This window comes from Anguilla anguilla, chromosome 6, assembly GCF_013347855.1.
Source record: "Anguilla anguilla isolate fAngAng1 chromosome 6, fAngAng1.pri, whole genome shotgun sequence".
Taxonomy (NCBI): domain Eukaryota; kingdom Metazoa; phylum Chordata; class Actinopteri; order Anguilliformes; family Anguillidae; genus Anguilla; species Anguilla anguilla.
The window spans coordinates 28,973,345-28,987,202 of record NC_049206.1 but is presented as its reverse complement, the minus strand read 5'-3'; the positions used below and the strand labels follow the sequence as shown (position 1 = coordinate 28,987,202).

At 41.3% G+C, this 13,858-nt stretch overlaps 2 protein-coding genes across 4 annotated transcripts in view; one reads left to right on the top strand and one right to left on the bottom strand.

Moving 5' to 3' along the window:
- pomca (proopiomelanocortin a) lies at positions 1-4,950 on the top strand. Of its 2 annotated transcripts, XM_035421303.1 has the most exons (3): positions 1-176; positions 3,240-3,377; positions 3,979-4,948. In XM_035421303.1, exons 2-3 carry the CDS (start codon positions 3,258-3,260, stop codon positions 4,519-4,521), a joined length of 663 nt encoding a protein of 220 aa, XP_035277194.1. In that variant the 5' UTR covers positions 1-176; positions 3,240-3,257; the 3' UTR covers positions 4,522-4,948. The 2 variants fall into 2 exon arrangements, with proteins under 2 accessions (XP_035277194.1, XP_035277195.1); XM_035421304.1 differs by lacking the exon at positions 1-176 and having other exon boundaries at positions 3,243-3,377; positions 3,979-4,950.
- A 2,770-nt stretch (positions 4,951-7,720) lies between these two features.
- Positions 7,721-13,858, bottom strand: part of efr3ba (EFR3 homolog Ba (S. cerevisiae)) — a 67,953-nt gene continuing 61,815 nt past the window's right edge. The window contains exon 24 of one of the 2 annotated variants that reach the window (XM_035422550.1): positions 7,721-13,378. In XM_035422550.1, coding sequence (XP_035278441.1) covers positions 13,273-13,378 — 106 coding nt within the window. In that variant the 3' untranslated portion in view covers positions 7,721-13,272. The remainder of the gene's footprint in view (positions 13,379-13,858) is intronic. The other variant, XM_035422549.1, reaches the window with a different exon arrangement.

The window sequence follows — 13,858 nt, the reverse complement described above, 5'->3', positions numbered from 1 at the left end:
AACTATTGTCCTTGAAGGACTATCACGCAGGTATGAGCATAAAAAGGAAGACACTTTGGGAAGCAGGCAGTCGAGTCACACAAACAGAGACAACTGTTCAGAGCGAAAAAAGAGAGTGGAAAAAGACCAGTGGCAGGAAGAGAAGAGAGAAGAGGAGTCGAGACGCTTGGCATCAGGTAAGGAACATTAAGCTTTTATCAGAACACGACATTTCATTGATTGTACGAAGAGTATTAACAAAAAAAACCTACAAATTACTGATCTCAGTAATCCGCTTAATGAATGAGTAGGCAATTTAGGTTACTGTCTGCATTTTCAACAGGTCTTCTAAAAAACAAGAATAGATCTGTGTTTTTTATTCAGTTGTTCCCATAGTCTGTCTGTGGCAATGGCCATTTATTCATATAAATAAACATTTAATCTACTAAACCGAATTGGAGAAAATAGCCTTGTCATGCATTATCTATGATCTATTACATTTATTCTCAAAGCATGCATCAGCAGGACTTTACACCAACATTAGTAAGTTGAAAAATCTAGGAGTATGCTAAAGCATGCCAATTAGTAGAAGTGTTCATACGATATTTTTCCAGTTTGCACAAATCAATTTTCAAGAGCAAATCTTACTGAAATGGGAGCACTGTAGAACCCTGGTCAGAACATCCATAATGTTTAACTTACTGAAGACTAAGTTTAATATTTCCATATTCAACTATTTCTTTGAAATTCACACATTTAGAGTAAAATCTACATTTTCTTAATATTCTGGCATTTTCTTTTAAACTGTGATAATTTATAGATTTTATTAAAAGTATAGAATTATAAGTATAGAATATTTTATGTGAATATAGTTACTCAAGAGATTATACTAAATCTAAACATTTAATTTCAGAAAATATGCACAATCTTTCTTGTCCTTATTTTACCAAGAGGTTAGAAAAAAGAATAGTAAACAGAATATTCTGTAGCTGTCTTTAGTACATTGTTATATTCAGTGTGTTCAGGTTCACTACAGTATATTAAAGGGAGGTTTTAACTCACAACTTTTTTTTCCTTTGCATCAGACAGATAATGCTGCTTTTTGTCATTCCATTAGTGAATATAACCCACGAGGTCAGTGGGTCCCTACAGAACCCCTGAAGTTCAAAAATATGTTTTTTTTTTTTTGTAATCTTGCGGGGACATTATTAACATGTGCAAACAAGATCTTCTGCGGTGGGAACAATTTATCATAAGAGAACAAGATCCATATGTTGTGGGAACAAGTTGTGTGCCCAAGAAAATTTAATCATGAAAATGAACAGAACACCCAGCAGGGAAATCTGCAGCTGTGTTTTTCAGCTATGTAGCTAAATGTAGCAACATTGTTATCCCTTCCACTGATTTCTATATATAACCTACTAAATGGACTATAATACAGGCACGTCTATGCATTTGTGTCAATGTAACATTGTGAGGGACAGACATTGGCTGGGGACACGTCCACCTTGGAAATGACTCCTATGGTGCTGACAATTTATGCCGTTCAAGCAAATAGTAAAATTGTAAGAAAATGCTTGGGGGGGATGGCTGTGTCTGTGCAACTCAGATTTGTGATGGGGGCTATAGCCCCAGCTTGCCCCCCTTAGCGCTGCCATTCATTTACATTGTTAAATATTATCTTGTTCACACACTCTAATAGCATGTTCCCAGAACATATGTATCTTGTTCCCACAACATATGGATCGTGTTCCAACATGATAATGACATGTTCCCAAACAAGCCGTAAGATCTTGTTTGCACAAATAACATCTTGTTTGCATATATTGACACTTCGTTCCCTGAAAATAAAATAAAAAAAAAAAATTAAAAAACATTTTTCTGAACTTCGGGGCTCAGTGGTCCCCAGACTGTGCTGGGTCGTGGAAAGAGGAGAGGTGGGATAAAATTCAGATTAAACACTGCAATATTTAGATACTTTACACATACATTTATTTTCAACATGTACAAACAAATAATTCCTTACTTTAGCATATGTTCTATACTACTATATATTTAGGTGGGTCAGATGAACTGTGTTTATTAGTTAATTGTGTACATGGCTAAGAAGGTCTGGGAACCGCTGCACTAGATTAACTGAAATATTTTGGAGACTAGAACTTGCAACATTTGTGGTTATCTTGGGTAGACGGCACGCAAAGCTGAAGCTACACCACACTCACACGCACCTCCAGAGAAAGGTGCTTGTGTGGGTTGGGGGAAGAATGGAGCTCACACGGGGTATTGTTACCACCTGCACAGTTTGTGTCATCAGCGCTGCGGTGGAATCATTCATTACAACCGGGAGGAAGAGCACAAATAGAAGCTTTGAAAACAGCTCAATGCGGCTATCAATACCTCAGGGTCACTTCACCAAATTTATACACTTGGTTCACACTTTACGGCATGGCATTCAGGTCCGCCATTCAGGCATAAAAGAACGGAATGCTCCTTCAGCTGCATCTCACCAATAAGGCATGAGATGTTTTATTTTAGTTCAAAATATAGCACTGCAGTTTCACCCGTGCAGTAGGCCTAGCCGAATCGCTATTCAAAATTTAAAAAATATTCTGGCTTAAAAGGGATTCAAATGGATGTGTGCACGATGACACAACATACACTTCCTCAGATTAGCAGAATGTTAATCTGAAGAAGTATGTCCTCTGTCTAATGCTGCCGTGCAGAAATATGAGGCATTAAAATATCCAGTAACTATATAAATCGTACAGCCCCATTTTACATTATGTCACCGTGTACTGGGCTGTAGGCCTACTTGCCCCGCAGCTCACAGCTGCAGACTACACCTGTATTCTTGGTGAAAACATTTGACTGTGGCCTCATGTAATACATGTATTACAGTGATTGCAGAGTGTGAAGATGGTGTGGTATTAAGGGCTGGCCTGTATTACAGTGACTGCAGAGTGTGAAGATGGTGTGGTATTAAGGGCTGGCCTGTATTACAGTGACTGCAGAGTGTGAAGATGGTGTGGTATTAAGGGCTGGCCTGTTACAGTGACTGCAGAGTGTGAAGATGCTGTGGTATTAAGGGCTGGCCTGTATTACAGTGACTGCAGAGTGTGAAGATGCTGTGGTAATAAGGGCTGGGCTGTATTACAGTGACTGCAGAGTGTGAGGATGCTGTGGTATTAAGGGCTGGCCTGTATTACAGTGACTGCAGAGTGTGAAGATGCTGTGGTAATAAGGGCTGGCCTGTATTACAGTGACTGCAGAGTGTGAAGATGCTGTGTCCGGCCTGGATGCTGGCACTGGCTGTGCTGTGTGCGTTTTGTTCAGAGGTGAGCGGTCAGTGCTGGGCACACTCACATTGCAAAGATCTCAGCTCTGAGGAGAACATGCTGGTGAGTGCAAACCTCATTCCATTCCCAGTAGCCAACTCTGCTAACAATGTTTGGTTCCCAAAGGAACAATCTTAAAATTTGACTGACGCCCATGTTTTATTCATGACATCCTCACAGCGAATGATAGTCATTAGGGAACTGACCATGTAACATGTAACATTTCGCGTGGCTTGAACATTTTTTCTGTGACATTTAAAATCATAACAAATAAATTATTGATATTGGTACAATACTTTCATTTTTTGAAATGTTTTGTGTTAGCTGGGTAATCACCATTACTGAATTATTTCCCAAAGATCAGGCGTATATTTAAGGTTTTTGTTCCATTATGCTATGGTTCCCCTTTAACGCAATGGCCACTCTACAGTTTGCAGTGCTCTGCAACAATTTTTGAGATTGAGTATTTTCTCCTGTTTTGTGGGTGTAGAGGGGTACTACAGTCACAGATATAACCAGAAGCAGCAAGTGTGTCACACAGTCACAAGCCACCATAGCTACAGAAATCTATTTCAGTTTATAAAATAAAATTAGCTAAGCTTTGCTCATGTTGAATGAAGCCCTGCATTGCCCCCAACCTGTAATACTTCCCTTTGACTGGCAGGAATGCATACGCCTGTGCAAGTCTGAACTGACAGCAGGTCGGCGTGCCTCCAGCACCATGGAAACGGAGGGGGAAGAGGGCATGCTGGGATTCCTGCTCCCTATGGTGTCCAGCATGCAGGAGGGCCCGGAGGCGGACGAGCAGGGGCGCGAGCCTCGGCACGAGGACAAGCGCTCCTACTCCATGGAGCACTTCCGCTGGGGAAAGCCGGTCGGGCGCAAGCGTCGGCCAATCAAGGTCTTCCCCAGTGGCATGGAGGAGGAGTCGTCCGAGGCCTACCCGGCCGAGATGAGGCGAGAGCTCCTGGGCGACTGGGACTACGCTCCGGAAGAAGAGGGCGTGGCCGAGGAACACCCACAGCTCACCCTCCAGACCAAGAAGGACAGCACCTACAAGATGAAGCACTTCCGCTGGAACGGGCCGCCGGCCAGCAAACGCTACGGTGGCTTCATGAAGCCCTGGGGCGAGCGAAGCCAAAAACCCCTGCTGACTCTCTTTAAAAACGTCATCATCAAGGACGGCCAACAGAAGAAAGCTCAGTGAAGACACTCCAGTGGGTGAGAGGGAGGGAGGGAGGAAGGAAGGAAGGAAGGAAGGAAAGGAGGGAGGGAGGGATGGTTACGTGAGATTGAAATGCTAAAATTAAAGTTCTGCCACCTCTGCTCCCACTTCCTGTCTTTACCCATCAGGTAGTCAACTTTCTGATTTGTTTTGAGAAAACACTTTGCTCAAAGGAGATGCTTTATTACCAGCAACTACTTTGCTTTTACAACGTAGTGACACATAACTTCTGAATAGTGTACATAAACCTGCTTTTAACTGGGGAAGGTGGTGAGGAAAGGGAGATTTAAAATGGAAAGCATTTTTTATTTTGTATTGACATGTACTATATTGTAAATGAATGAAACATTAAAAGATGGTACTTTGTTGCAAACTTAAAAATATTGTTCTGATTTATTATCTGTGATGCTGACAACCCAATGCAAGGCATTTCTTAGTTTTTCTTTTTCTGTTGAGCAATGGAAATTAGAAATATGTATGGTTAGAACGCTAAACTTGGCCAGATTGATTTTTAGTTGCATGCTGGAATGCTAAAAACATATTGTAGCCCTATTACTTCAATTAAACAAAGAATCAACCAGCACCTCCTGAGACAGCCAAAAATATAGTATACATTAATACATCATGGGCCATATTTACTAAGCATAACGCAAATTACTATCAGGGCCACAGAATTATGCATTGCCGTGTGTTTTCAATATAGCTGGGTATTTACTAAGACTGGTTATGTAAATGAGCACAGCCGCAGTGAGTTCATTTAAATCACAACATATTGGTTTGTGAAACCACTAAACACATTCCAGAACTGTAGTCATGTGGTGTTGTTCCAGTGAAAAGAAAAGTTGTAAGGGAGGGAATAGCATACAGTAAATATGGGGAAGTCGCCATAAATGTAACACTAGATAAATATAACACGGTCAAAAATTTAACACGTCAATAACATAACATACAATGCGGCTACCATAGCTAGTTCAGGTTTGTACCTGTGCAATGCAGTCCTCTACCACCTCCCAAACCAGGGCCGGCCTGTGGCATAAACGGTCTATGTGGTTGTTTAGGGCCACAGCCGCTGGGGGGGGGAGGGGGGGCACATGACCACAAGGGGGGGCCACACGATCCAATGTTTATCTAAGGTAAATACCGTTATTTTCGTAATTACGTTATTCATCCCCTATCGCGGAACTAGCAGTTTAAAATTTAAATGGAATGGCAACAGAACATTTCATAACAATGTAATGTAAGAAGGATTTTACCAAGAGAACCCCCCCCCTCTCTCGACAGAATCCAACAGCGCAAACCCCCCCCTCCCCCCGAACGCAATCGACAAATTGGTTTAGGGCCACCAAAATCCTAGGGCCGGCCCTGTCACAAACAAAAAGAGTATTGTGATAACCTTTGTGGGAAATAAAAAGTGTTTTTGACCAAGCGAAGTAAAACTCTGTTGAAGAAGTCATTTTTAAATATAGGGCTTTATTTTTATTTACAATCCAATCCAATCATACATCATACACCTGTCCTTGAAATGGAGTGTATTTTAGCTGGAATTAGATGCCAGATGACTGAAAAACATGATATCCTTGTCTGTATAAATGTAACAGCTGTTACAATTATGCTACCTAGGAGTTGCTATAACAAACAACATGCTTTTATTCTGTTATATGTTCACAGAATGCCATCTAAAGAGAAAACGAGAGAGTTGGTACCCAGGGAGGTCATGGAGAGGGTTTCAGATCAGGAGATTAGGGTCAGTAGATAGCGTTGAAAATCATTTACATGTACTGTTCTTTTGGGAAGACTTTAGGCATTTTAAATGGTGTTTAATATTTATTAAAGAATTGTTTTTTACCTATCTTTATGAGTATCATGACTTTATCATGACTTTTTAAGTTAGTTCAGTGTTTAATGTTAAATGTAGAAGCGGCACGGTGGTGCAGTGTGTAGGTCGCTGTTGCCTCACGCACACGTGAGCTCAAGACCCAGCCTGGGCTTTTCGGTGCGGACTTCACATGTTCTGCCCGTGTCCTTCCTCCCACAGTCAAAAGACATGCAGGTAGGCTAATTGCCCAGAGATATGAGTGTGTGAGTGAATGGTGTGTGTGCCCTGCGATAGATTGGCGGCCTGTCCAGGGTGTATTCCTGCCTCTCCCCCAATGCACGCTGAGATAGGTTCCAGCACCCCCCGCGACCCTGACCAGGATAAGCTGGGAATAGATAATAAATAGATGTTAAATGTGTGCAGCTAATTTGCCTGCTGCATTGTCATAGCCTCTTCTGGATGCTCCAAGTGATTAAAGAAAAAGTACATGCGTATTATAAAAACCACCTGGTCACAGGCATTTATAATAAGTATACACCAGATTTGTCTGTAGGGTAGGCTATGCTTTGTAATAGCTTACCTGGGTGTTAAGAAACAAACAAAAGCAGCTTTCCTCATCTATTTTGAATGTCCCACAACTGATTTCATGGTAAGTTACGAAGTGCAATGCCAATTTTGTGCCTGAAAGTTAACACCTGCTTTTCCCAGATGTTAAAAAATAGCCACAATTACATTTGCAGCAACAGCCACCAGTTATGACAAATGAGCAGTAGCAGGTCATATGCATAAATGTCCATTCTCTCCTCCCAGATTTTTGCAGTCTAACATCAGAACACCCTAAAATACAGCTGTATTAGCCCAAACATGCAAATTTTAGGGTGCCGCTTGTCTCTCATTTGACTAGCGTAAACCTCCAGTGTGGCATCTTAGTAAATATGGAAAACCTGTATTTGTCTCGTCAAGTCGAGTTGAGCTGGTACCATGCGGTGGAAAAGCGACTTTAGATTCCTTCTCCGTGGTTTTTTTGGATTAAATTCTCTGGAAGTGAAAAAAAGCTGAGGAGATTATGCTATAGAATGCCTCACAGTACCTCCTGTTTTTGGTGCTGCTTGCTGCAGTGAAATTCAATTTAAAACATTTTCTCTAACATGTATTATGACCGGGTCACAGTTAGCAGTCCTATGCATATGCATACACCAAGACTTTTTGAAGATAATGATGTTCAGTCATGAGATAAAGGTACAGACTGGGTGAAATCCACACAGTAAAAAGCACAGCCACTATAAGGGAAGAAAAACCTTGATATTCTGCACAACATTAAAACTCTTCCCCAAATCTTAAATATACACAATGACATAAAGCACATTTTGGGACACAAAATGGTGTATTTAATTGTTAGTCTTAACAAGGGAACAAATTGCATAACAGATGATAAATTGTGTACAATGAAAGACAGGGTAGGGTTAATCATATGCTCGTAAACGAAGGGAACAGACAGCGCTTATACAATGGTTAACATGAACAACAAAATACAGCACATCCGAGAGTTTCTTTTACCTAAGGAATGTATGGTTTGATGTGTTTTTTTAATTACATGTCCCTGTAGTTGTACTGCTCAATATCCATCACTTAAATGCAATTCCACAGATACATTTAAATTCATGTATACAAATTCATTCAAACACTCTGTTAAATCATGAATTACAGGCAGCTTCCAGTTCTCCAGAGACATTTCCATTGCTCTGCTTCCAGTCAAGCATTCAAATCTCACATGGCCTTTCTGTTCTTTCAAGAGTATTCACATTAATGATAAATTGAAACTGTAAGACACTGAACGACTCATCTATCCTTGTACTATTAAAGGTACATACTTTTCAGAGATGAAACAGTTCCAAAGATTTCTAGGTGGACTTCCATGTGTCAAAGCTCCCCTGGACAAGTGATTAAATTATCAATGTTACGATAGGGGGGGGGGGGGGGGGGGGGAGAAGAAGATCCGATAATCATTTGGAGTGTGTGAATTGTGAAATTCCTAATGCAGAATTGCAAACCTCATAATTGATGCTAGTGAGCTCTCAGACAGGGAAATCCATTCATCCCTGGAAGTCATTTTGCCCTTATTTTTCACATTTATAAAAATGATTTTTAAGATGCTGGTACATAGGCTACTGGAGTGAACATTTAGACATTACTGCAACTTGATGCAGTTGTGCCCAGGCAATAGCTCCACTGCACCAGGCAAACAATTTCACTTCATTTCTAAAACGCAGAGGAAATGAAACAATTTATTCAAGAGTTTGAATGCACACTTATAAGTAAGGTAAAACTTTATTCTGAACTTAAATGGAGGCTCTGCATCAAGGTTTTTTTAACTTTAGGAATCTTAAATGCAGCTCCACAAAATTGATGTATTATGGCTCACCACTCCTGAATGAAATCTAGGGTAATTTAAACAACTACACTGTGAAATCAAAGACACAAAGTGTGAGATTCACAATTATATTCAAAAAAGAATAATGACATAAACACAGTAAAGGGTTCAGTTGTAATTTCAAAGATTGAGTGAAACGAAGAGAGAACAAAATACATCTGAGTAGATAAAATTATATAGCACTGAGACCGGGCAAGGGTCTAAGTCTAGAATGGCTTCACCCACAGTGCGAGAGGGCCTTGGACACGTCATGTAAGCTTTGTTTGATTTGGTCTCCGGGGAACAGGGCTGCCCATGCGGCCGTCACAAAACACCACCACAAACACTGGCCCAATCAACCGCATATAATGAAATCATAAATCGTAAAAATATGAAATACATACAACATGCGTGAAAACGCATGGGTGTACAACCATGCAGACTACGGCACACATTGAACTAGGTCACTTCAGTCTCCAGAAGCCTTTTTGGTATGCTACCGAGTTGCAGCAACGACTGCCATGAATTTAACAGGGTTTTGATTTTTCTGTTAATTACGTCAAACGATGCAATGAATTTAGAACGTCACATTTGGTGTAAACGCACGGCACGAGGACCCAATGCTTTAACGGAAAGACAGGCGGACAAGACAGATGAAAGACAACCAACAAATGAGTTTATTGCTTAGTATTTTATGTAAAATGAACAGAGTTACGTTTCCATTAGAATAAAAAGCTAATTTAGCAAACTAGCACGCTAAACCTGTCACCACTCGGTTTCAAGTTGCATTTTATCGGGAAATGCGGCGCAAGGCCTGCACGATCTGAGCAAGTCTTGTGCCTTGCAGTCGGGTCCCAATTAATCATTTGCAAATGGAACTGGTTCTTTTTCATGGCGGTCTGTTTTGTGCAAATTTCAGCCATTTCCATTTGCCTCAGAAGCTGTTACGCAAGTCATTGAAAATGTTCCCGAACTTTCAATTTGGAATGAGCCTACTTTACAGAGAATCTAATTTTTACGTTTTAAAGCCACAAAAAAATCGCGCTAGCGGAAATGTAGCTAATGTTATAACCATAAAATGTGTATCACTGGGGACATAAGCAGAGATGATAGTATAGTGGAAATATTTATGGCGGAATCTGCATCTATAGTCTAGACGCTATCATCTCCATCGTGGACTGCAGATTTCACGTGTAAAGCACTATAGAGAAAGGCATGGCGTGTGATGGCACTATCTGGGGACACGATGTTTAACGGGTACGGTTCCAAGAGCAGAAGAAATGTTAACTGCTGATGGGGTATTGGCCTACGTGATCCGCCTATATTTCCAACGCATGCTGTCTAAATCCCATCGGACGTCGCCCTCTACTGGACACTTATTTTGTCAACTCCATGACCTTGCGTCTCCTTTCAAGTTCTTTCTTTTCAGAACTAGAATCAGACTTTGCCTACTCATGCTGTTTAGTTTCAGCAGGATTTCCTGGGTAGGGGTTTACATTTAACAAGCAGATTCTCCTGTTGTTAATCAGTGCAATCCAGAATTATATATATATATATAGTGAGCTCCATAATTATTGGGACAAAGACAGTTTTCTTTGATTTGGCTATCTACTCCACAATTTATATTTGCTATCTGTCACAATATGCATGTGGTTAAAATTCACACTCAACTTTAACACGGTAGAAATTACACATGGCTGCCCATTTCCAGGCACCATAATGTTTGGGACAAATGGCTTCATAGGTGTTTCTGATTTGTTAGGTGTGTTAAATTACTTCCTTATGCAGGTATGAGACAGCTGTTAGTATTTTGTCTTGATTCTTGGCTTTTCACTGGCTTTGGAGTCTTTTATTGGCATTTGTCAACATAAGGACGAGAGTTGTGCCAATGAAAGTCAAGGAAGCAATTATCAGGCTGAGAAATAAGAAAAGAAAAAAAAAACAGTCAGACATAGGCCAAATCTTAACCTCACCAAAAGCAGCTGTTGAGAGGAGAGAGAGCACGGGTGAGCTCAGTAATTGCAAAGGGCTTGATAGGCCAAGGAAGATCTCTACAGCCGATGACCGAAGAATTCTCCCCATAATGAAGAAAAACCCCCAAACACCCTTCTGACAGATCAGAAACATTCTTCAGGAGGCAGGCGTGGATGTGTCCATGACTACCACCTGCAGAAGACTTCACGAACAGATCTACAGTGGCTACACTGTAAGATGCAGACCACAAGGTGGCTGCAAAAACTGGATGGCCAAGGTACAGTTTACTGAAAAAAAAGTACCTAAAAGAGCCTGCAGAGGGCCTGTCCGCAAAAAAGGTCTTGTGGACAGAAGAGATCAAGATCCACTTACATCAGAGTGATCTGCATCCAACTGCACATGTGTTTCATATGATGAAGAGAAAACTTAAGGCAACTAGCCACCAAAACAAACAGGAACAAAAAGATAGCTGCAGGACAGGCCTGACATAGCATCATCAGAGAAGATATCCTATACCTGGAGAAGTTTATGGGTCACAGACTTCAAGCAGTCATTGCATACAAAGGATATGTGACTTTAAGTATTAAATAAGACTACTTTCATTTTCATAGCATCATATTTGCCAAAAATTACGTTGCTGTGAAATGAAGGGCTGTGTACAAGAAGTACTTTTATTTCTACATGGTGTATAAAAAGTATCCTTAAATGAAAGCCAAGAATGTGCACGTGAATTGTTTGATTAACAAATTTAAAATTGTGCAGTGCAGAGACAAATCAGTGAAAAATGCCTTTCTCCCAAATATTTTGGATCTCACTGTATACAAGTATATATGAGCACGCAAAAAAAGTATCTACATAAACAAATAGATATATACCTATGTTCAGGTATGACTGCACGAGTACTTTTAAATACCTCATACTAAAACAGGAAACAATGTCTAGGTTCATCTAAAGATAACTGACCATCTTTCTCATTTGTGAAGGTCTTACATAAATTCAAAAACACGGCTACACCAGATTTTCAACAGACATGCACGAATTGAAACATTCATAAAATACATAATCTTAAAAAAAAAAAAAAAATTAAAAAGAAAAACCTTCTGGCTTTGTTTCAAAGTAATGAGACCATACTGTGTTCTTCAATCATTTGTAAGTAATAAATTATGAGTCCCACGTAAGGCACTCCCATTTTTGGTGAAAAAAAAACCCACCTGTGAATTAAATGTCTGTCACGCCTCTTAAAAACTACTACGCAAAGCGAACACATAAGTGTTATGAAAAAATATCTCTGAACTAGCACCAATGCACTTCCTGATGTCAAACAGCAAAATAAGATTCCAAAAATCTTTTTTTTTTTTTCCATCAAAACACAAAAAAGTGCTTCACAGGCTTTAAAGAACTGGCTCTCTGTCACAGATGCTAGTTTTGGAACCCTAGGCGAAAGGATTTGGAGTTTGCATACTTTTGAATAGTAGTGCCGTTTTTTTTCCTCACTCAAATCTAAAACACGAGTCTAACATCGCCTGTGTAACTTTGATATTCGTTTCAAGTAAATCTCTAAAACAGTAAGAGAAAATACAATACTGTGGAATTAAAATTTACAATATATTGTGACATCTTGCACTTTTTAATAATACATTTCTGCTCATCGGGGTAATGGGGTTTTTTCTTCTTTCCCTCTTTTAGAGGGAGTTGCGATGTCAGATTTCTACAGAAAACAGGGATCAACACACAATTTAAAATAATTCTTTTAACATACAACGTCTAAAAAGCCCAGTCTGCTCTTAGCTCAATGTCTTTATACTTTTGTATGGCTATCTTAGTTGTTATTATTATTTTACCTCAAAACAGCATCACTGGATACCATGACAACATTAAGCATTTGAATAGAAAATGAAATGCTCACAATACACCCCTTCAAGGCTGTGAGTGCACCCCCTCTGTTGCATTAGCAGGTGATCAACCAGCAGCCCTCCTTCCAGCACTTTCTGTCCAGAATTAACGCACACTGAACGCGATGGTGTGTACAGATGACACGGTGGTGACGAGTGGGAGGTCCAGCCCAAATCCCAGCAGCGTTTCTCCCCTTGAAAACTGTATGTCTTGAAGGCATGCCGTTACTTCCCAGATGTTCAACATTCTCCTCTCTCTCCCCCTCGTCTTCTTCCCTCTACGATGTCGGGGCGGACACAGTGAAAGACAGGGCAGCATGCCCGTGCAGACTTTAGGTGGCGATGGCGGCAGCAGCGGGAGCAGGAGCAGAGGGGGGTGGGGGGGGGGGGTTCAGTGACGGGTCCGGGTGACCTTTGGGTGGCGGGCGGGGTCAGAGGGCGAGCCGCTTGGTTTGTCACAGTGCGGGTGGAGACTGAGCGTCAGTTCGGCCTCGTCTGAAGGAGCGCGGGGGCGGAGGGGGGCGGCGGCAGGGGTGGCGCTGTTTCAGCCGGCTCTGCCTCCTGCGCTCCGGAACGGCTGGGGCTGGGGTTGGGGAGGGCCGCCGGGCGCCGTCCCTCTCCCGCCCCCCACCCCCCCCTCACTAGTACACGCACAGGTCGGGGAACTTCATTTCGTAGACGGGCACCGAGCGGCTCTGCATTTGTCCGTACCCTGCGGTAATGGTGCCCGAGGGGCTGGGTGGAGGCCTAGGCAGGAATATGCAGAAACACACTTAAATGCATTCTGTTTCTAAATACCTCAGAAAGAAATGCAGCTATAAAACAGAACTGAGATGGCTGAGAAATGGGCTGCAATTTAGCTGGTATAGAGCCATATGAAAAAAGAACATTCAACAGCTTGCCAACCAAATATGCAAAAATGCTTAAAACTGCAGTGACTACATGCGTGGAAGATGTCACAGCGTAATGTGCCCAAAACATGAGTTGACCCATTCCAAAGTACACATGCATGACGATCTTCTGTGATCCTGTGATGATCTTGTCACAGCCATTGGTTAGCCTGCTGACCCCTATTTGTTTTACTTTTCATTATCACTTATTCAGTGTTAGTCTCTTTAACCATTGTAGACTATCAGCCAGGCTTTTAAGAGACTCCCATGACAGTACAGTGACATCATCGCTGTAAGCAGCTGGATAACTTCAAGCTGGTCAATGGCAATGACATGC